General features: G+C 40.1%; 2 protein-coding genes and 1 long non-coding RNA gene across 13 annotated transcripts in view; 2 read left to right on the forward strand and 1 right to left on the reverse strand.

Annotated features, from left to right (window-relative positions):
* The first annotated feature begins 1,448 nt into the window (after positions 1 to 1,448).
* Positions 1,449 to 7,621, forward strand: adck2 (aarF domain containing kinase 2). 4 transcript variants are annotated; one of them, XM_036002890.1, is made up of 10 exons: positions 1,449 to 2,783; positions 2,950 to 3,096; positions 3,353 to 3,481; positions 3,756 to 3,851; positions 4,005 to 4,283; positions 5,123 to 5,251; positions 6,290 to 6,343; positions 6,478 to 6,628; positions 6,682 to 6,717; positions 6,927 to 7,621. In XM_036002890.1, the coding sequence occupies exons 1-8, from the start codon at positions 1,905 to 1,907 to the stop codon at positions 6,616 to 6,618; spliced, it is 1,854 nt and encodes a 617-aa protein (XP_035858783.1). In that variant the 5' UTR covers positions 1,449 to 1,904; the 3' UTR covers positions 6,619 to 6,628; positions 6,682 to 6,717; positions 6,927 to 7,621. The 4 variants fall into 4 exon arrangements, with proteins under 4 accessions (XP_035858783.1, XP_031139236.1, XP_035858782.1 ...); XM_031283376.2 differs by having other exon boundaries at positions 6,682 to 7,621; XM_036002889.1 differs by lacking the exon at positions 6,682 to 6,717 and having other exon boundaries at positions 6,478 to 6,625; positions 6,734 to 7,621.
* srpk2 (SRSF protein kinase 2) overlaps positions 7,493 to 23,444 on the reverse strand; it is a 77,242-nt gene continuing 61,290 nt past the window's right edge. For 2 of the 8 annotated variants that reach the window (XM_036002873.1, XM_036002877.1), the window contains 10 exons: positions 23,168 to 23,333; positions 21,612 to 21,652; positions 20,763 to 21,123; positions 18,154 to 19,098; positions 17,294 to 17,394; positions 15,967 to 16,074; positions 15,784 to 15,853; positions 14,129 to 14,221; positions 9,910 to 9,939; positions 7,493 to 9,804 (listed from right to left, as the gene is read on the reverse strand). In XM_036002873.1, coding sequence (XP_035858766.1) covers positions 9,620 to 9,804; positions 9,910 to 9,939; positions 14,129 to 14,221; positions 15,784 to 15,853; positions 15,967 to 16,074; positions 17,294 to 17,394; positions 18,154 to 19,098; positions 20,763 to 21,123; positions 21,612 to 21,652; positions 23,168 to 23,333 — 2,100 coding nt within the window. In that variant the 3' untranslated portion in view covers positions 7,493 to 9,619. Of the gene's footprint in view, positions 9,805 to 9,909; positions 9,940 to 13,690; positions 13,784 to 14,128; positions 14,222 to 15,783; positions 15,854 to 15,966; positions 16,075 to 17,293; positions 17,395 to 18,153; positions 19,099 to 20,762; positions 21,124 to 21,611; positions 21,653 to 23,167; positions 23,334 to 23,444 lie in introns of all 8 variants that reach the window. The other 6 variants (XM_036002874.1, XM_036002879.1, XM_031283364.2 and 3 more) reach the window with 6 other exon arrangements.
* Positions 14,281 to 14,530, forward strand: LOC116038765. Its single transcript, XR_004102164.2, has 2 exons — positions 14,281 to 14,401; positions 14,441 to 14,530. It is a non-coding gene; the product is annotated as an uncharacterized LOC116038765 (long non-coding RNA).

The following is a 23,444-nucleotide window of genomic DNA, read 5'->3' on the forward strand; positions in this document are numbered from 1 at the left end:
AGTTTTGACTTACATTAGCTGTTTAAGTTGAATTACTAATGTTAACTAGCATTTTAGTTAGCAATAATTAGCCTGTGCCTATGTTATCTCCTTACATATACCTATGCTCTCCATCTCTGCAAGATTGGGAATGATTGAGATTTCTCTTGGCACAGCTACCAGAAGACTTACAACTTTCAGACAGGTTGCTCACGTCACATTTACGTCTTTGAGCTCAGTTGGAGGCTGCGCAGTAACGCTCAGCCATCACCGGAAAAGTGCTTCTAATATCCTTCACTGGTCTCTGTCCAGAGCAACGGGATCTGTTGGTCAATTTCTTTAACTGTCTATGATTAACGCCCATAGACTGTAAAAATTTTAAAGCCTATAATATGGAAGAATCGACTAATGAAGAAAAAAAATCGTCATGAAATCGATAATAAAAACAATCATTAGTTTCAGCCCCATAACCCAGAGTTGTTGCTTTCCATTAGGCCGTTGCTCCTCAACTTCTCCAAAAAATCTCACAGAAGACAATTCAGTACATGTTGAAAAAGCATTTTGCAACAATTGTTCATAACTGTTACCTCTCTTTTTATCTTCCTTTCTCCTGCAAAGCACTTGACGCCAACTTCTGTTTTAAAACTGCTATGTTAAAAAGAAATGCTGGGTTTCTTTGTTGCTAAGGTCTGCTCTGCTAAATTGTGAAACAAAAAGAAACATAACTTAGCCTGCTTTTGTTTTATTTTATAGCATAACTTCTGTGGTAGGCTTATTTCAATTGTAGGCCTAATTATTTTTTACTACGAAAATCAATGTATCGCAGTAGACATTCTTTTGACAACATTGAGGAACGCTATGTCCCATTTAGCTAGATGAACCAGCTCCAGGGTTGGTATCATACAAGATGGCTCACTGGAAAGGCTTCCTGGGACACGTAATAGAACAAAGACGTCATTAATGTTCGTTGCTCCACCTGGACGTTTTCCTTATATAAGTCAAAATGTCTGCTGTGTAGTTAAAGCCAATAGATATCTCAAATATTATTATGCTCACTTGCATCTTTTTACCTTCCTTCCTTCCCTTGCGTCCTTCTGGTAGGAGGAGAAAAAAGACAAACGGAACGGGAACCCAGAATAACGTGTAACATGTCTCCATCTGCAGGGCAGTTAACGTCTCTGCACTTTAAAAAAAATAAGTAGGCCTATACTAAATACTAGCGTTGTCACAGTAGTATCTCAGTTTTAGTTGTAACAGTTAGTCAGTGAGTTTTGTCTGTTGGTCTCCTCGTCCACTTGAAAAAAAAGGTTACTATTTGTTTTATGTACAACAAAATAAACCTGACAAACACGTACATGTATGTGCTAAAACAATGTACGCACTAACACAAAACCCTTCTCTCTGTTAATTACAAACAGCCGTTAAGTTTGTTTTCTGAGGTCCGTGTGCCTTTAAGACGGCGTTACGTCATACGTCATACCCGGACGTGAAGCGGCTGTCATGAAACGTTTTTGTGTTCTGTTGTCAGTGGAGAGCTCTTATAAATTCATCCGTGGTGGATATGGATGATATTTTTGGCTGGTGATTTACAGTAACGCCAGCTGAACCATGAAATGTGTCACTCGTCGACAGTGTGAAAAGAAGCAGTCCAGTTTCCTCCCGTTTACAGGAAACACAGTAAACACCATTGACTGTAAGTTAAATTATTTTGTAGTAACGTTAAAGTAGCTAGTTTAATGTAACGTTAACGTTAGCATTAATCGAGTTCGCCTCTCGCAGATCTTTACTTGGGGACCACAGATTGCAGATTACCATCCGAGTTTGGAGTCATCATTTACTGATGATTTTGCAAAAGGGTGTTTTGTAATAAAAGACAGGCACATGTGGACAAAAAAGTCACCTCCTGGACTGAGCAAACAGCTGACATGATGATCATCTTTGGAGCAAGAGCAGTCCTACTCAACCTGAGGTACACTTTCCAGAGAGCAGGCTCCTTTACCAGAACCAGACTCATCCAGAGCTCCAGGGCATGTTTTGCTAAAAGAGGGCCGATTTTAACCCAGATACCCAAGGTTACATTACTATGTTGGGGTGCAGTTAATGTATCATCCTGTGCAGCCATATGCCAGGAAGCAACTCTTCCACGCCAAACAGCTGACAAAAAGTCTCTAGCTAAAGTCCAAGTGCACAAAGTTGTATTTTTTCTCCGTCTCACCCTTCGTGCATTGGTGCTGCTCCTCAAATTTGCCCCCCTGCTCCTCCTCTCCCCGTTGGCTCTGGTGTCCACTCGCTGGGCATCTTGCTGGCTGGATGCTTTGCTGTGGGTTACTGAAACATCTGGACCAACTTTCATCAAGCTGGGGCAGTGGGCCAGCACCAGGCGGGACATCTTCTCTCAGGAGTTTTGCGAGCGTTTCTCCATGCTTCATGTGAAGGTGCGCCCTCACCCCTGGGCCCACACCAAGCAGTGTCTCCGGAGGGCTTTCGGGGAGGGCTGGCGAAGTGTTTTAGTGTTTGAGAGCAAAGAGCCAGTGGGTTCAGGATGTGTGGCACAGGTGTACAGAGGCTGGGCGAAGGCGGACAAGGTGGAGGACCCAGCCTTCAAATCGCTGGTGGAGGAGATGGAGAAAGAAGACTTGCTGGAAGCCTGGGAGATCCCTGGTCTGGGAGGAGTGACCAGGTCCATGTGGCAGCTCTGGAGGGGGAGTAAGGAGGAGGAGGACTATGAGGAAATAAGTCACCCAGAGGGGCCACATGAGGAGAGCAGTGCAGAGAAGGAGCATATGATACCCGTGGCTATCAAGGTGAGTGTGAAAATCCTAAATAGCTTCACCAGAGTATAGTGTGTTCATGTCGCATCCTTGTTGATAATACTGTATCAGCCTTTATGAACTGTTTGTCACGTCACACTATCATACATTTTGTGAGCCTGTCAGTTGATGCTTATGAATTGTTTTTGGTGTATCACAGGTGATCCATCCAGGTGTTAGGAGGCAGGTGGAAATTGACCTACTGCTGATGAAAGCGGGCAGTTGGCTCCTGCAATGCCTGCCTGGACTCAAGTGGCTCAGTCTGTGTGAAATAGTAGAGGAGTTTGAGAAGCTTATGACCAAACAGGTAGGAATATTCAGACCCCCACATTTAGAATAATACATAATTTAAGTCATTTAACTTTGTTAGTGGTTAAATTACACATAGGATTAGTCTCTTTGTCACCAACAAAGACTGCTTCAAATGTATTTGCATGTCTGTACAAAGCCTAGAGTGTAAAAAGTAAAATAACTAAGGTGCCTATAAGAACAGCATGAAAAGAAATAACCTCATAGAACAGAAGTCTAATCATTTCAGTGATCTGACTGAGCTTTTATTTCAGATTGATCTCCGTTTTGAGGCCAGGAACATTGAGCGTTTCCAGGAAAATTTCCGCAATGTGGATTATGTCAAGTTCCCAACTACCTTTCCACCATTTGTCACTAGTACCATTTTAGTGGAAACTTTTGAGGTGAGTATGGAAGGATTTAAAATATATAGAAAAAACTGACTTTATGTTTGAGTGAGTAATAGATTGAGCTCCAAATGTAAAGTACAAACAAATGACATCTGTCAGAATATGAAATGCCCACTTCTATGACTTATGAACTGTTTTTGTTTAGCAAAGTCAAAATAATGTGACACAATGTTAGTGATTTCTAGGCAATACAGACTTATTCTGGTTGAATGAATATGTTTTGAATGAGGCCAACATTGTTTCATTTATATTCAACCTTTTTGTTCAGGAGAGTGAGCCCATATCCAACTACCTGAGCTCCGAGATTCCTCAGGAGGTGAAGCAGAGAATAGCCAGGATGGGAGTCGAGACCATGCTGAAGATGGTGAGATATGGCACCTGCTGGATATCAGTTGCATCTGATTAATTGTTACCATTACTGTTATTCATAATGTGTGTGCATGTGTTTATATGTCAGATTATATTGATCTGTTCGATGTTCACTTACATTGTCTCCATCTATATGTCTGTATTCAAGGTTTTTGTGGACAACTTTGTGCACGGGGATCTCCATCCCGGGAACATTCTGGTCCACTGTTGGCAGCCTCTTCCTGGTTCCAGTGACAGTGCTGGTATATCAGGGGAGGTCCCTGGTAAGACCACCCTCACTGACTTGTGGGACACAGTGGTGGTCAGCTTCAGACCAGACCCGTGTCCTCTTCAGTTGGTGCTGCTGGATGCTGGCATCGTAGCCCAGCTCAGTGACAATGATCTTGCCAACTTAAAAGCTGTCTTCACGGCTGTGGTGCTGCATCAGGTAATGAGGGAAAGAGTACATACAGTACATGAAGTGTTACGCTGAACTTTGACAGTAGAATAGCCTGGATACTGTACATCGGTGCATCTGACTGGACATCAACAGAAGACTGGCATTCATGCAATGTTTTAATTAGCATCTTAACTGTCACACATGCTAGTTCACACAAAATCTTTTTTTTAAATCTCATATATATATATATATATATATATATATATATATATATATATATATATATATATATATATATATATATATATATATATATATATATAATTTTTATTTACGATGAATGGTTGGGATGCTTCAACGTATGATCAAACAATTAGTTTGAACTATTTATAGCAGTATAGCATTTATAGCATTTTATTTAAGGAAATGTGTTATTTAATGTTGAATTTGTTGAGTTGTAGGTGCACTCGCACTAAAGTGACTATTATAGTATTTACTGTTCAACTTTTATCTGTCCCCAAAGGGCAGTTTGTTTTTGCAGCAAGACCAAAACGATAAAATTCAAAAAGCCTACATAGGGTACTGTTACTGTGTCTGTAAATGATTCTGATTAAAAGGAGCATTACCTGGCCATCTACTTTCTTGAATATAATGACACCTTTTATAGGTGTTTTAAAGATTGGGAATTTCAGGGATGAATCTGTGTGGAAATATGGAAATTTAGACATTTCCCCCTTTTAAAGGAATGTATCAGAACATACTTTCAAATTAATTTGACACATTTCTACATTTTAAACTTTAACTCCTTAAAAATCCTTAAAAATGGCAAACAAGAAAGGAATGTAATCTGTAGGTCTGTCTCTGTGCTTTTGTTTTTCTTTCTTCAGGGTGAGCGAGTGGCAGAGTTGCTCCTGAATCACGCTCGGGCCAATGAGTGCCAAGACGTGCCACAGTTTAAGAAGGAGATGGCCCAGCTGGTGGATCAAGCCCTCAGCAGCACCCTTTCTCTGGGAAAGGTACTAACCTTGATTTGTGCATTCTTATGCTGCGTTTCAGGCAACCCGTAACCCATGTTTTCACAACCTCCTACCTGTGAAAGTGCCCTGGAACGGAAGTCAAACCTGTAACTTACTACCCGTGAACTCGTACCATATCGTTGTACTCCCAGTTAGTTTTTGACGTCACACACACATAAACAACAGTGGCGACCCCTGTTAATGCTGTACAGACGCCGGTGAAATAGAAATAGACATAAATAGGCAACGTAAAGTAATTCCGCACATTGTAATCAAAACAATACACATACAATTGTGTACTGCTACAGGTTATGTTTATTAAATGAAGCCCAAAATATGTCGCAGACTAGAAATCGCTAGCATCAGCTAGCGCTAGCTAACGTCAACGTTAGGTAGCCACTAGCTAACGTCAGCGTAGCCACTAGCTAACTTCAACGTTAGGTAGCCTAACCTGAACCCTGGAACGCTACCAAGTCGTGAGTCGTGACTTGAAGTAGTAACTTACGGGCTAAAAATTGTGTCCGGAACACAGCATTATTGTGTCTGATTTGTGTTTCTGATTCCGGGTCGCATGATGATGGCTACCATGATGGTCATGATTATCATGTTACTAATCATTCATTGAACTATTATGTTACATTTGAAAATAAATATAATTTTGCCATCGTACTGTGATTATTACAATAATATACCATAGTTTGATATCTCCTTTTCTTCTAGCTTCTATTGTGTGCTTCTTGTGGGCTCTACTATGATCTTATAAGCACTGTTTGTTTCTTTTATTTGCTTTCTGTCCTGTTCTCACTGTTCCCATGTAGAAAACGTGTCCAAATTTCACTCAGTGTAATACTCATTCTCTTAGCAGTTAACACTGCTTTGCAAAGGCCCATCCATTCTTATCAGAAAACTTTCTGGTGAAGTAACTGATACATAGTTCATAGGTACTGGTTGGTCATGGTGGTCAGTGACTTTTGGAAATAACAGTTGCTGATTACTATTGATGTATTCTTGTTGACTGTGTTTTTGTTGTGTTTATAGTTCCAAGTGGGTGATTTGCTTTCCAGAGTATTTGGTCTACTCATCAAACACAAGGTAAAATATCAGGTTACATTTCTTATGTTGACTGAACAATCATTGTCATGGAGTAAATACGTGTCTTACGATCTGATAACTCTGCAAAAAGGTGGTTGCTGAGCTATTAACCTTGATGTTGTTTGTTTTTCTAGGTGAAGCTGGAGAGTAATTTTGCCTCCATAGTGTTTGCCATCATGGTGCTGGAGGGTCTCGGAAGGTCACTTGACCCGAACTTAGACATCTTGGATTTGATCAAACCCCTGCTGCTAAAGAACTGTGCCTCAGTGCTCTGACACACACACACACACACACACACACACACACACACACACACACACACACACACACACACACAGCTGAAGCACAATGGATCACACACAGACTAGCACCCGGTAAGTACACACAGGTACTAAGGTATATATACTGTATACATAGATTGATAAGGTACATTTGTATATAAGATTCCACTGTAGATCACTGTGTCATCACTACATTTTAGCAGTGCCCTAAATACCTCATTTACATTTACATTGGTGGTGTATACAACTTTCATCACTGTTACTCTTGAATTTTATCATCCACTGTCTGGTTTCCCCCACAGGAAAATAACCTTCCAGGCACGTCTGACTGAGCCTAATGAATGAGAGCATGTGCGCTTTACATGAGGCATCACTTTTTTATTGAGTGCTAATGGACTCCGACACATTGGCAGACACACAGATGGCATCAGAGACCATTTGTAGTGATTTACGATATAAAAGAAAATACTGCGAAAATCCCTAGTTGATTCTCCAAAGCATATGTTTTACTTTTTAATGATTAATATTGATCTCAGGATGTGTTTTATCACTCACATCTTTTTATGTATTTTAGATAATGTTGTCTAATGGGCCATTTGCTTTAGTGGGAATCACAATATACTATAACATTGACCATGTGAAGCTTTTGGCTAGTTGTACTCACAACTGACCCATGTCTTTTAACTTTTAAAATAGTGTGAACAGTTGTATGAATTATGCATATCAATAAAAGGGAATTAATGCTAATTGATCTTTTTCTTTCCTTTGTTGCCTGTAGTGACCAGTTGTAAGTTTTCTCATCCTCCATCATTTCTCACTGATGTAGCTTCAAAGCAGAAAATTCACAACATCAAGGGCACAGGATCCATTAATTTACAATTTTATTAAATCTGTCAATGAAAAACACAGACAAGAGACGCGATTCTGTCAATGTCATCAGGAAGAACAGTCAGCATGGCTGAAAGAGTGAGATCAGGAGGTTTTGGTGCAAAAAAAACTCATCACATACCCTTTATTGCAAAACTGTTGAATTTTTTTGTATCACCAATGGTGATTCACCATCAAGAGCCCCAACAGAGCAGCACTGTTCAAGTAAGGAGGGAGGGGAGAGGTGACAGCTGTGTAAAAAAATCTTTCAATAATAATTAATAATAATAATGATGACAAAAGAAATCAAAACATCTCTAAAAGACAAACACAATCACCTCAGTATAAGACGAGATTCTGTCACGGTCACAACAACCAGAGAAAAGTTGTTTTCTTTTTTTAATGAATTAAATAGTTTTTAAAAATATCTCACAATTTACTTATACTCATCTTTTTTCATTTATTGCGAAAAATAGGCAACTTGACTAATTGTGATGATGCAAGTGTGTGTGTGTGTGTGTGTGTGTGTGTGTGTGAGACAGAGAAATAGAGATTAAGTGGAGAGATATAGTGGAACGTCTGGAGCGTTGGCACTGAGAGCAGCAGCGGTGTGTGGCAATGCAGTACTCTCATTCAGCCACCAGGTGGCACCGTTCAGTCTGAACATTCCTCCGGGGCCAGAGTTATGGTGCCACCCCCCCCCCACCCCCCCCACACTGTGTCAGAGGAAGTCAAGATATGCCAACATCATCTTCTGTTTTTGGAATGATGCTTGTGTGTTGAAACTTTGTCCACAGTTGCTTATCTGCGTTGCAAGATCTCAGTTCTATGTACAAAGGTTTCAAATCCCTGAAGGACATCTACAAAGACAAGTGCAACATCCACGTGACCATCCCCTTTCTGGAGTAGCTTAGGGATCAAAGGGTTCCTCTATATGGAAAAAGGGGGAATTGTACCAATCAGATCAGGTAAACGTGCCACAAAAGGACTCAACAGAAGTGTTCCTGGAAATCAAAGTCAGGAATGATTGCACAGGACCAAGACTTAGGAATGTCAAAAGTTGGAGAAGAAGGGGTTGTAACATAGTTAGCTTCCTCAGAAGGGGCACCAAAATATCCTAACATAATTCTTTCTGACAGTATGTCCAAGAGAGGTGATGAAATGGGAAAGAAATCAGCGAAATACACAAAACAATGCATCCATTGCCCCTTTGTCATATCCATTCATGCTGATCCATCAGTCTCTCCATGCATTTTAAAAATAGTCTTTAAAGACCAAGCAGTCCTCCTCCGCATTGACTTGATTGTATTTTTGTTTTTTTGCTCATCTTGCACTTTTTCTGTTCGTCTTTGTCAGAGTGGCAACTGCCAGTGAGCTACTCCCTGGAGGACTGGCTGCCCTCCAGTTCTCTGAGGTGGCCCCCAGCAGGAGCGAGCAGCTCATTTAGGAGGGGGGTAAATGGGTAACCAAACAGGTAAAAGGGGCTTTTTGGGATTGGATTTGTGGAAGAAATCATGGTGTAAACTTGTCTGGTCTATGTTGGCAGATCTTGAGCACAGGCACATATCTCTCCCAAAAACACACAAACCTGTCTGTCTCTGAGGCCCTGGCTATGTAAAGGTCATGGCAGATGGAGCTTCTCGTTGACTTTTCTTTCACGTCATTAAAAATATCAGCAGCTGTCAGTGGTCCATGACTGGATCCAAACAAGGTAAAACTGAGAATTTGGAGGAGATTAGATGTTAGGGACTGGCTGACATCTTGACGACAGAAGAGAAGAAGGAAAGCAAATCTCTTTCAGATAGTGCCTGACTTCTCCCATTTACGTGAGCAGCATCCATCTTCAAATTATCTTTTGGGGAGATGTTTTGGAAAACACAGCTACTATGTCATGTTATCTCCATAAGCTTGTCTTCACATTCCTTATAGGAAAAGATGAGGGGCTTGTGTGGGACTTAAGCCTACTCAGATAAGCATGTAATGGATGCGTGGGATAGGGCAGGAAAGAAGAAGTCTTAATCATCTACTCTGACTCCATGCTGTTGTTCCATAGGCTGCCACCAGGAGGTGATGTTTGGGCTAACTGTTGGTGGACAAGGGGAGGAGGGCGTCTGATCAGAGATTGTGGCTACGAGTTAAGCCAGGGGTGATTGAGGCATTCGCCGGCTGAGGCCCTCTTCTCAGGCACCATCTCCAGCATGGGCAGGAGGAAGTGGGTGAAGTGGCCGGCGTCTTCGTGTGGCCAGCCGTACTTCTCCACCAGCACGTCAAACAGGGACCACGGCTTCAGCTTGGTGATGTGCCGCAGCTCACCTGCGGGGGGCGATAAGGAGCAAATTCAATGATAGAAGGAGGATGTGTGGAGAAAAGAGAGTGGCGAAGTTCAATCAATCAAATTTATTTGAAGTGTAAAATCACCATTAGACATGGTCTCAGTGCACTTTACAACTAAAGGAACACAGAAATAATAGACAGCAATAAAACAGACAGTTTAGAGGGTTGGTTCACCCAAATTCCAAAAAAACGCAGTTTATTTATTTTTTTTACTTGTTTTCAACGATGAATGGATTCTGCAAGTATTGTCTGGGTAGCCAAAGCCATCTTATTCCTTTGTGCTATGGAGCTCCACTGTTGTCCAAAAACTATTAAGAACACATCAATGAGCCACACCTTTGTACTGGCTGACATGTTCCTCCATTATGATTAACATGGGCACTAAATTAAATTCCACATATGCTGTCTGCTGCTGTAAATCTATAGCCCACCAAATGTGTATTAACATACGGCTGAAAATAGTCCTCAACAAATAATTAACTAACTAACTAACCATTTACTGCTGTTTGAGTAATGCTTGCTAAAAACTACAATGCCAGCCGTTTTAGGAAATGACTTGCCTTATTTTCAGAAAAAAATGAAACTATATATGATGTATATAATGTGAGCCACTTTTAAAGATTTACATCCTCAGCAGGAACAAATGGACTTAGGGCTGAGTGCCACAGACAGGGTAGGACGTAAGAAGGTATTGACAGACAAACCAACTCATTGTTGATTTTGTTTGTTTTATGGGATTTATTGAAATAAGAAAAATATAGAACCACACCAGCCTTATCATTTAATTTGAGTGATATCTAGACAAAGATGGTTGCTTAAGATATCTCTGAGATTTGTGCCTCAATCCCAGTACAGTCGAGTTGAACAAAATTGAATCAATGCTGCTCACAGCAAAGCAAATATTGATTAATATTTTTCCTGAAACACTAATAATTACAGAACACACATTGAGCAGTGTTCACAGGGGTTTTGATTAGTTATAATAAAAACTGCCAAATAATACCAGGGCCAGAATTACAGATATCAACATATCTATATCTATCTATATATACACATATATATATATCTATATATACACACATATATATATATATATACATATATATACACACATATATATATATATATATACATATATATATATATATATATATATATATATATATATATATATATATATATATATATATATATATATATATATATATATATATATATATATATATATAGATATATATATATATACATATACATATATATATATATACACACATATATATATATATACACATATATATACATATATATATACACATATATATATCTATATATATATATATAGATATATATCTATATATAGATATATATCTATATATATATATATATCTATATATATAGATATATATATATATCTATATATATATATCTATATATATATATCTATATATATCTATATATATAGATATATATATATATATATATATATATCTATATATATGTATATGTGTATATATATATACTTCTATGTAAGAAGAACGTGATCTAACATAAGACAGATCCTTTTTTTGGGTATCGATCCTATTAAAGCTAGTATTGATACTTAAAACAAGATTTGGTATTGGTAGTATTTATACTTTAAGTATCAATATGGTAACCCAGAGTAACCAGAACCACGTTTAAAAAAAGAAATCTTGCTGTTGACTTTTCAAATGTAATATTTTTCAATGTTTTGTACACCCAACAAAACTATCTGCATTGTGAAATTCCACAAGAGGTAAGTAGGTTATTTGGGTGAACGGACTCCTCAATCCGATGCCATAGCAGGCCATGATTCTGCAGGCTCCAGCCAAACACTACAGCAGCTGATTTCACTGATTAGTTCAGCCTCTCTGTTTGAGCGTGTGCAACTCAGTGAGGTGCTGTAGCGATGGAGTGAAAACCTGTAGAGTTCTTCGCTGCAAACCACAAGAACAGAGGGCGAGAGGTGGATAGAAAGAGACAGAGAAGTGGTGATGTAATGTAAAGAGACAAAGAAAGGAAGGTGTTCATTATTATAGAGAGAAGGAAAATGATTGGCTGGGAGCACAAGACTAACGGAGAAGAAAAATGTATGGGAGAATGATTAATAATGGAGGTCCAAAGGTCCAGTCTAAACCATGGCTGCCATGGCAACCTCTCCTTTCTATATACTGATTGGAGAACACAAGATGGGGGAAAGGAAACCATCAAGACTTTTTTGGCATTCAAGGAGACATTGCTTGTCACAAATTACTGTATTATAATCTTTATGTCTGTACTCTTATAAAAGTATTTATGTTTTAATTGTTTTGTCTCCAGTTAATGTATCTACTTCCCCGCAAGTGTGCATGAAGGAAACAAGGTAATGAAGCCGCTCGATTGCAAGGTAGCATGGCAGACAGAAAAAAGCCCAGAGAGAGCAAGAAAGTCAGACCAGATTAACAGAGCGCCAAGGGATAAAAGAGAGAACATTGAGACATCAAGTACAGACTCAGACCTCAGATAGAGACAACATCAAAGGCAGAATATTAAGGTCTCGTGACACATTATGAAAAAGATATGAGCAGAAAGGGAAGGAGATTGAGAGAAAGAAAAAAGAGAATAAATGAGAGAGTGCAGGGGTTATCAGCTGTACCGAACACAGATCCATACACTTACCAGGCTCGAAGATGAGCGGAATCAGAGAGGCGTATGACACACTAAAGACCTTGGATGCGGTAAAGCCTTGCTGTTCTGAGTATGACTTTACTGTCATTGTTACCGTTAATACTGCTATTCTAATGCTACTGCCAGAGTAGACTAGCTCCTTCTTTAAAGTGTGGAGGCTTTTGCTTACAAATATTAAGTTATTGATCATAACTTTGATATACAGTCTGTGTATTCTGATAAGAACATTATAAGGCAAAACATTTGACTATATATTGCCAGTTTGCTGAAGTCTATATTAAGATAATACATTTTCAGATTATTTAGAAAAATAACTTCTGAATGTAGTCAGATAATTTGACCGATTTGATAAATTTTTTGCTGCATTCCAGTGCCAGAAAATTAAGGCAATCACATCAATGTAATGTCAATTTAGTAGGGATGGGCGATAAAGTTGAAACCAGTATTATTTACAATATTAATAATATGTTTCCAAAACGGATTCCAGTATGTCACAACATGGGAAATCGAGGTAAAATCGCATGCAAAATAATTAAATTGATGTTCAAAGTAATGAACTATGTACGACTGTAAATCAGAAAAAAACGTCAAATGTGTACAACAAAACCTTTAATGACTAATTTTGTTAGTTTTGTTTTGAAATCACAATTTGCTTGAATTCATTCATTTGGACATCATTTAGAAATTATTTCTTTTTTTGTGATGTATGTTTTAGAATGCTTTTGACTTTACCAGTGAGCATGTTTTTGGAAATAATCTCACCTTACTTCAGGCCAGAGCAAGTGTGCTTTTTTTTTTTTTGTGCGTTTTATTTATTGTGGGTTCTTCAATCCAAGAAAAAAATGTTCTCTTATGGGAGACAAAAAGTAACCTGAAAGCCTGAAACTCAAATACAATTTGATTTCATCCATCATGACGATATAATACCAATAAAAATCAATAAACTATAATAATTAATCATCGCCCAGCCCTACAATTAACCATGCCTTTTTGCTGTGATTGGCAACTAACCAGAAACTATCTGACCTGACTTAATTCAGAATACTGTGGCAGTACTACCAACTTAACTATACAAAACCCTTCCATCTCAAGACCTCTACGCAGTTCCTCCTATACAACAGCTCTCCCTATAGCAGGCCTACCCTACACCTAACCAACCCTTGACCACGGTGTGTTTTACCTTTCTTGGAGAAAAACTCTCGGCTGAACTTCCCGGCAGCGACCATTTTCCGTGGGACCTTCCCAAGTAGCTCCATGATCAGAGCGATGTGGTCTGCCCACCACCACATACATCACAGAGGGAACAGGCACGATTCATCATTACAGCATGCACACACACACATCAACACGACTGGCTGTATGGGACTGACACACACTGCTGCCTTGGGGTACTGCATGGACACATGGCTACTGGAGCACCTTGAAGTGGTGAGGATTTTATTTTTTCTCACTGTTTTCAGTCACAATTGCAATAAATACACCCAATAACTACCAAAATCAAATCCACAGCAACATAAGCTTTAAGTTTATAAGGTGTCCCGACTGCTGCTAGTGTCCATGTCTGTCCATTTTAGACATCTGTGTGTCCCAGTCCCACCAGCTCTCTGGCCAGCGCTACCTCTTCGGTTGAAGAACTCCCGGGAATATTTTCCGGAGAGCGCAAAGTGCCTCGGAATACAGCCCAGCAGCTCTATGATGTGGGCTATATGGTCTACGGAGGAGAGAGGGAGGTGGGAGGGAGGGAGAGGGGGGGAAGGATAAGGGAAGAAGGATGCCAAAAAAAAAAAAAAGAGAAGGACATGCAAAAGAGAGAAAAGGTAAAGACAAGGGAGGGGAAACTTAAATGAAAGAGAAGGAGATAAAAGTAAAATGTAGGGAAATTGTAAAGAGGGTGGATTGTGGGAAGGAAAATAAAAACAGGGACAGGAAGTGACAGGTAATAGGATCACAGAGGGTTCAGGGAGGAATAAGAAGAAGGGAGGGGAAAGGAAGGAAAAAAGAGACAGTCACAGACAGTAAAGGAGAAAAACCTGTGTTAGTGAGCTGTGCCTCCACAGCAGAGGTGATGAAATGAAATGATCAGCCCTGAAATAAAAGTGACATGCATTCAGATTTGAATGAACTGGAACCCAAGGTTAGATTTTCAATTTGGCCTCAATGGCAGGAGATCAAAGGTGTAAATCAAGACGTGATGATAAAACTGACACTGGCTTAAAGCCTGTGCAAAAACATGCAAAATGAGGTTTACTGTGTGTCACATGCAATGACAAAAATAACAAAATGAGCTGGTAAGATCAAAGATCACAGGAGATGAAGAGAGGTGAGGATGAGGATGAGGTTGCAAATATAGGGACTGTATTGCTTGATAGAGTAACATGTGACCAGGATACCAATACACATATACTCATGGGATACAGTAACTGGCTAATGTTGCCTTCATGCTGCAGTTACTAACTGTCACCAGTTTACAGTTTCTTGGAAACTGATATGTTATAATGCAAAAGTCTAGACATTTGCCAATGACAGGAGGTATGTGAGCTCTCTGTGTATCAATAACATTTAAACAATTCAGGTTTAGGTATACAGCAGGGTGACGATGAGTGGAGGCATAGCAGCAGAGTAAAAGAACAGGATTTACAGTTGATAGTGGATAGTGGGATTTGGGGAGAGGGATGGCTATAGTTTAAGCTAAGCTTAAGTTGGCCATTTATATAAATTTAGAAGTTTTTATCCATTGTTCAGATGCATTGTCATAAACAATAACCCCATCTTATATAGATGACATGCTTACAAAACAACAAATGCATGCTTAAAACTCCCCATACTGTACAATCAACAAAATAAAACACTGGTGTCTAAAAAGAAAACAACAAATCTGTACTCAGTGTCTGCACTTTTGTTCTTTAAAAAAAAAAAAAAAACATAATTACTAAAAGTTAAGTGAATGCAATTGCAAGCTGTGACTGCATCACTGCATGTTAAAGCACAGTTTGCAGCAATGCATCTGAACAATGGAGAAAAACTGTAAAGCAAATTGAGGCTAAATAGTGCACAATTAGTTAGAACAGTTCATAAAACATGTAAGACACTTGTATGCACTTATGTGGTACACCTTTCATCTAGAAGTCAACATCTAATATAATGTAAATGAAGCCTACAGTCTTGAGATACAATATTCAGCTATGTGGAACACTTAACAAATAAGAAGTTTTCTGTTTGTATATTTGGAAATTAAATTTGTGTGTGTACGTCATAAAGAATTGAAATACTCACCCTCATCACGGGAGTAGTCCTCTCCAGAGTGAGGCTCAAACAAATAATCTCCAGTAGCCAGCTCAAAAGCCTACAAGAGACCAAATAGAGCACTGTACTCGTGTGTATAGAGTATAGAGTGTGTATACTTTAAAAGAAAGTGGATATGAGACTAATGTACTGATTATATGCACGTGTCCTTACCATGCAGGCAGTACTCCAGATGTCTGCAGGAGTGCTGTAACCAGCTCCTATCAGGACTTCAATGGAACGGTATTGTCTCGTCTGGATGTCCTCTGTAAAGTGCTTGTGCTGTACAGAGGAGAGGAGAGGAGAGGAGAGGAGAGGAGAGGGGAGGGGAGGGGAGGCGAGGGGAGAGGAGAGGGGAGAGGAGAGGAGAGGAGAGAGGGGAGAGGAGAGGGGAGAGGAGAGGAGAGGAGAGAGGAGAGAGGAGAGAGGAGAGGAGTGGAGAGGAACGGAACACATTTAATTATACTTGTATGTCTATTTATATTACCGTTTTTTTGTTTTCCTTATAACAAGGATATCTTGACACACACAAAGGTGATCACATTATTAAGATGTCACCACTCATGTTGCTATATATAAACTTAGCACAAAAAGGTGCCCCATTTGTAAGGTACATGCATTTGTGGGATGAGCAGCAGCGCTGAGTATGTGGGTTGCGCCCATGAAAAATTTGCCAAATCTTCTCTGACAATTTCAAACAGGTTATTCTGCCATTGACTCGTTTGGCGTTTGGTGGATTGGATGATTGAAGTTTGAAGAAACAAGACATATTGGCAATTTAACAATGTATTCATTTCACAAACAGGAGCCTCAGTAGCGTGTGGAAGAACCATACACAGCCACAACAGCCTGGCACCTCCTCCTCATGCTGGTCATCACGCAGCACCTGGGGGTACCAGAAGCTCAAAACAAGTGTCAATAGCAACAGCAAAATAACCTGTTTGGCAATGGCAGAGAAGATTTGGCAAATTTTTCATGGCCGCAACCCACATACTCAGCGCTGCTGCTCATCCCACAAATACATGTTCCTTACAAATGGGGCACCATTTGAAAGGGAACTTAACAGGCTTTCCAACGGTCTAAGATTTATTGCCAAAAAGCATTGTTACCACAGAGAAATAATCTACCAAACCCAAATTTCCTTACTTTTTGTGCTAAGTTTATATATATATATATCCCTCATTTCCTCCCTGTGGGTAAGGTAGTTGGTCGAAATGTTAATAATAAAATTAAAGGATGGTGGGATTCCAGTATGTTGGTACTGTTTGGATTGCAATTTTATTGTTAACATTAATCTCCAGGAAAAACTCCAGCGAGAGGTCCAGCCAGATCCTCATGTCCTACTGGATTTTGTGGCAGTTGAATGTCAATGATTTATAATAAAAGACTATTTTACCCATGTACTGCTGCTTCAACAGAATGTAAAAAGGCTTGAACTTATTTATTTAAAAAAGAAATGCGTCAAATCAAGTAATATCAAATTCCAAACACTGTGTCTTACCACCCAGCAGGCATTTCCGAGATCAGCGATTTTGACTCGAATAGACTCAGCATTGCGCGGGTCTAGTGGGTTGATCAGGAGATCTGCAGCTCTGGCCCTGACTGAGAGAGGATGGAGTGGGAAAGAACAGGGTTAACACATACAGTAAGTAGAGATAAGAAGAGTTTACACAATCTAATGTACTAGTATTATGGACCAGAGACTCTTCAGCTTTTTAACAAAGAATTTAACTTAGTCGTGATGACCTATTTAGAGTGTTGCACTTTTTTGTTTAAAATCCTTATTAAGCTCTGGAGATTGATTCTAGAAGTGACCCTAAAACTAGAAAGTTAGAGTACAAGTTAATGATAATAAAATGATCGCTGTGGGTGGATGAGTAATGGCGGTGGTGAGTCATTATACTACCCAGAGGAGATATGTGGACACAAAAACCTAATAATGAGAAACTGGCAGCTATAATGTATAAGATAGAATGTCAAAACACAGTGAGGGTTATTCATTTTCTGCTGGGTCGTTACCTCACCTAAGATCAAAATTTATTATCATTATACTTTTTCCTTTTCTTCATCTATCTAAGTAAAATTCTCGTTTACATTGATTTATTAGTAGATGAAGATGTTAATATTGGAGTTAATGGGGCAGTTGGATGGTACTCCTGTCACTTTGATGCTCCTAGCGCAACATGTGTAAGTCTGTTTGCTTAGATAGTTGCATTGTTTGAAAGTTGCAGAGACATTTTTAAGATTATACTGAACACTTTCGGGCTGGTATGGATTTCTTGAGTTTGTAAATCTGTAATTTTGTGAGAAAATAACAGTTTTGTTGTGTAAATCAGTGGCTATTCAGTCAGCACATCTTACCTTTGGGTGTGTCTCCCGTGCTCGAGGACGACACAGTGCGACTGCGGTCAGCGGTGGGGCTGTTGGGTGACTGGCCTGCTCCAATGTCTGCCGTTCCAACAGAAGTGGGGTTTCCCGGCATAGGATCCAGGGGCAAGTCGGGTAAGAGAGGCAAGATGGCCGGGTGGCGGTCACTGCCACCGTTGGTAAGCCCCGGCTCGCCCAGGTCGCCATTATACATCTCATAACCGGAGCTGAGAGAGTGGTCCCTGTCTGTGTAGCTGAGCTCGGACTCCACCAGGGGGCAGAGGAGATGCTCGGGGGTGGGCGAGGGAGGGGGAGGATTGCCAGGGTTTGGTTTCAGTCCCTCAGGTCCCAACAAAACGTGACCGTTGGTTTTGGCTGAATTACTTTTGTTGTTGTGGGGTTTGATGGGACAGGTGGTTTCTGTGAGAAGTTCCGTGGTCGTGTCGTCATCCTCGTCTTCCTCGTCCTCATCCTCGTCCTCTTCATCCTCATCCTCGTCCTCCTCATCCTCATCCTCCCCCTCCTGCTCCTTCGACTCCTCTTCCTCTACCACTGCCGCTTCCTCTGTTTTGCTCTCACTCTTTGGCTCCTCAGTCTCATTCTCCTCTCTTTCAGTCTCTTTTTCCTCCTCCTCCTCCTCCTCCTCCTCCTCCTCCTCTTCCTCTTCTTCTCCCTCCTCCTCCTCCTCTACCTTCCCTTCTCCCTCATTCTCATCTTCTGCCCCTTTCAACTCCTCTTCGTCCTCCTCATCCTCCTCCTCCCCCTCCTTGCCCTCTACCTCTGCTTGTGTTGGATCTCCATCACAAGCATCTGTGGTGGGGGGAATGGGGGCATCTTTTTCAGCGGTACACGTGGGCTTGTCCTCCTCTTCCACCTCCTCATCAGGGTCTTCATCAGTGATGTGGGGTGCCTCGCTCTGCTCCTGGGGAGGCGCCGCACCTAATATGGAGAGAGCAGAGGAAAAACAGTTGAGAGAGGAAGTGGGTGGGAAGGAGATATGAACTCAGTCAAAGACAGTGTAGGCAGTGAGTGAAAAAGCATGTAAAGAGATTGGAGAGAAGGAGGCAAATAAGAGAAAAGGAGAATGAAAGAAACAGAAGGTGAAGGAGGGAGACGGAGAAAGACTGTTTTCTTTTGTGAATCAGCCTAGCCTCCCATACACAGTGATACTAGCGTGGGCCAAGTGGTTGGAGCCATTCCACCTCCTATTCATTCACAAACAGACTGCACAAACCTACTGCACATACACATACTCACACACTCAGTCATGCTGCAGATCTTTGATTTAGGAAAATCACCTTTCTAGTTGTTGACAACCTGAATACAGTAAAATAGAGCAACCCAACCTAAATATGTTACTTAACTGGCAGGAATGACGTTATGAGTCTGCATATAGGCACTTAACTAATAACATTGATAAAATATACTAGCATGGCTTGACTATGCCGAGTGCTTGTACACTGTCTGTGGTACTAAACACCATTGCAACAGTAAACACTGTGCCAAAATATAAATGAAACATGCAACTTTCTAGGTTGGCAACTTGCTCATTGCCAACCTAGATACGAAAAACGAATATCCAAAAGGTATACGGACCAGACTCAAAAAACAACAACAAAAACACATACAGCCTAATCGGCATCTCCGAAGATTAAATTAAAATTAGTTGTCTTACTAATGCATTACAAATTGACACAAATTGTCCCTGTCATTAATGTGTTTTCAATTAATCGTAATGATTTTTCATGAATTCTACTTTATTATTTATTTATGTTTAAAGCGTATCTCTCGCCAAAATGCAACCTAGGGTCTTTTTGTGAATGTACCCGAGTCAAACTTTCGTTTAAAAGCATATTTAGGACGGAAGCGCCACTTTTAAGATGTACCGTATTTTTGTTTTTCGGTCAAATGGCCTTTTGAATGGGAGTAATAGGGGCACTTTTATGCTAGCCTCACTAACACTAAGAAGGCTCGAAACAACATGAAACTTTGCTCCAAGTATCAGCAGGGGCTCTACACATGAACTACACCGGTGCACAAGGGTATACTAAATCTGTGGCTACTTGTTTTGATATCGACTCGTTTTGACTGCCGAGGTGGTAGCGGCCGGAAACAACAAGAGCTACGGTGAGTTGTTCAAAACCTTTCTTTTTAGTAAATTCTGGGTACACAAACAATGTTCTCAATGCTCGAGTTCATGGGTAGAGCCCCTGGTGATATAGCTATAGCTATTTTGAGGCGGTACATCTTAAAAAGTGGCGCTTCCGTCCTAAATATGCTTTTAAACGAAAGTTTGACTTGGGTACATTCACAAAAAGACCCTAGGTTGCATTTTAGCGAGAGTTACGCTTTAAGTGTATACATTTCTGGGTGCTGCAGTGCCAACAGGGGGTGCTGCAGCACTCCCAGCACCCCTACTTCCAACGTTGATGGACACAGCCAAAGAAAATACTTTTTGATTATCTCAATATTTAGTAAAGTTCTGTAATGTTGATTTAGCATCATGCTGCATTTGTCATTAATTCCTGATATCGGATTTTAATAAAGTGATGTCTAACCCTTGTCAGAACAACACTCAACCTGGGGAAAACTTAATGACTCACATGTATGATTAGTCAACCTGATGGGCCTCTCCCTCTCTCTCTCCCTCTCTCTCTCCCTCTCCCTCTCCCTCTCGCCTCCCTCCTCCTCCTCATCTTCCCCATCCTCCTCGTCATCATCATCATCATCGTCGCTCTCTCCCAGAGCCATGCTGGGGCCCAGCTGCGGTGGAGGCAGTAGCAGTGGTGAAGGCAGGTTGTGTTCATGTTCCCCTTTCTCTCCCCCGTCTTTGGCTCTCTCCTCCCTCTTCTCGGCCTCTCTCTCCAGGGCTTCGATCTCCAGCATCCGCCTCTCCAGCAGCTCTGCCTGCCGCTTCTGTTTCTTCTTCAGCTTCTTCTTCTTGTTCTTGGAGATCTTCCCCACCTGGGACAAAAAACAAGGCAGGAGAGGGAGAGTCACAGGGGAGGCAAGACCATGAATGAATACAAGATATTCAAGGAATAAAACTTTTTGATATTTATTCGAATCGTAGGTTATGATTTGTAAGTAATGTCCACTAAAACTTCCACTGTATATTGATATTAATTGTAAGGACATTTGAAATATCATCACTGTCCATTAAAAACCATGTTTTCATTGTTTTCGAGGGATCAAGTGTTCATTTGTGTTTACACTTCTTAAAAGACTTGACGGGAACATGCAATCAAACAAATTTCTAATTTTACTGCATCCAGTACAGTATTTTTTAAAGTCAGAAAATTGCTGCAACCCCATTTATTAGGGATATTGGGGATTCATTAAACATTGCTAATGTAGAGTAGTAGGAGCTTTGAAACCATTTAGAACCTATATTTTGACTTTGTGTGTGTTTATGTTTGTGTGTGTGTGCATTCCTCCCATTTTATACTCACATCTGTTGTACTCACCGGTTTGAGCTGGGGGGCTGTGCTAACTGACAGACAAAGAAAAACAACAATCAGAGGCTCCAAAGTTTCACCAACTTCAATCTGTCACACAACCAAGTTCACACCACGTTCAATATTCCACTCGCCTGGAAAAGAGATAGTTAGGTTTTGTACATGTTTCCTTTATAGACCGGATACATACAAAATCTGGAGGTGAAGTGAGAGAATTGCAAACAAAGAAAGAAAAAGATCTTTCACACTCCCACTCTCTTCGCTTGTCCCAGATCCATAATATAAAAACGGTTTATTCTTCTCGTGCCTGAGAATGTATAGCTTCTGTATAGTACAGTATTTTCTCACCTCAATCATCTCACCAATCCAAATATGGATAATAAACCTCAAAGGAGTTACAGTAGAGTGAAAATGAATATATATACAAAATATTAATTTCCATTAATTGTTTCTTAATATGCTCAACAGACAAAGTGTGCCTAAATAAACAATCCAAACTATGTTGTCATTTTTCTCCAACATACCTTCGATCTTTTCTGAAACACAAAAGTTAAATGAAGCAAGCTGAAGTAAAATACATGTTGCTATAAAACACGTCTGCACTTACGTTAATGACAATACAAACTTTTTTTTATTTTGCCTCTTCAATCCCAGACTGATTCTGTCACCGCCGAGCCCTTCTGTTTTGACAGTTGATGGTTTTGTGCCTCACTTTAATTGCGTAGAAATGTAAGCAGTATAATTGGTTGCCCTAAGGCTCAAAGAGACTCCATTGGCTGACGTAAGCAATCGACAGCTCATGAAGGGGTTCACCGGGAGGACAGGGTTCATGTCGAGTTTGTCAAGACTTTTTTTAAGAACTTGATTTTTTTCAGTCAAGGAACTTGACAGGAGGTGAAAAAGCAAGAAATCCCTCTGTGTGGTTTCAAAAAGGCAAGAAACTGAGGAGGCACAAAAATATTCTCTGTGGATCCTTTTTTCTTTACTGAGCACTTCAATATTAAACATGGTAGTTTTTTTTCATTCATGAAACATATCAAACACAAGTTGTATTACATTTTTGACGATTCAATTCATGATTTATTTTCATTAACTATAAATGTCAATTTCAAATCAGGATAATGAGCTACACATCTACTACATGTACTGTAAGCTTCACCTATTACATACAATCTACATTTCTGTGAAGAAGCTACACATCTTGCGTAAATAAAACACTAACACAAACAACAAAGGACTTTACCACATGCAGAGTTAAATGGTACTCCAAAAAATGTAGTTTTTTCTTTGCAAACTAAAATAAATGCTAATTTTTAAGTTAAGGTTAAAGTTTAGGAAAAAGTTTTGGGAAGTACATTTATTTGCTTTCTTGCTGAGAGAAACTACAGCCAGCAGCCGGCTAGCTTAGCTTAGCATAAAGGCTAAAGACAAGGAATAACAGCTAGCCTGTCTAGCCTCTTCTCATCTAACTCTCAGCAAGAAAGCAAACTTCCCAAAATGTTGCAATATTTGCTTCAAAATACACATAGTGTTAGTGTTTGTGCGTCTACCTGCTGATCCAGACGGTGGGGGGGCTCCAGCCTTCTGCCATTCGGTCGCCTCCATGGCCATACGTCTAACAAAGGCGTCATCTACACACATCAGGATGTTCTCTGGCTTGATGTCCGTGTGGATGATTTTACATTTAGTGTGGAGGTAGTCAAGACCCTGCAGGACCTACAAACACATTCAGATAAACAGACACAGGTTTTATTACTGAAAAACATGCTCACAGTTGTTGTTTAGGTGTTTATACACTCTAAATAAATGCAGACAAAGCCTCTCTCC

The sequence above is a fragment of the Sander lucioperca genome, chromosome 7 (genome assembly GCF_008315115.2).
Source record: "Sander lucioperca isolate FBNREF2018 chromosome 7, SLUC_FBN_1.2, whole genome shotgun sequence".
In the NCBI taxonomy this organism is placed as follows: domain Eukaryota; kingdom Metazoa; phylum Chordata; class Actinopteri; order Perciformes; family Percidae; genus Sander; species Sander lucioperca.

Coding starts and splice junctions, on each gene's coding strand:
- adck2 (XM_031283376.2), top strand. CDS start 1,905: ATGATGATCATCTTTGGAGCAAGAGCAGTCCTACTCAACCTGAGGTAC. Junction 2,784..2,949: donor TGATACCCGTGGCTATCAAG/GTGAGTGTGAAA, acceptor GGTGTATCACAG/GTGATCCATCCAGGTGTTAG. Junction 3,097..3,352: donor AGAAGCTTATGACCAAACAG/GTAGGAATATTC, acceptor CTTTTATTTCAG/ATTGATCTCCGTTTTGAGGC.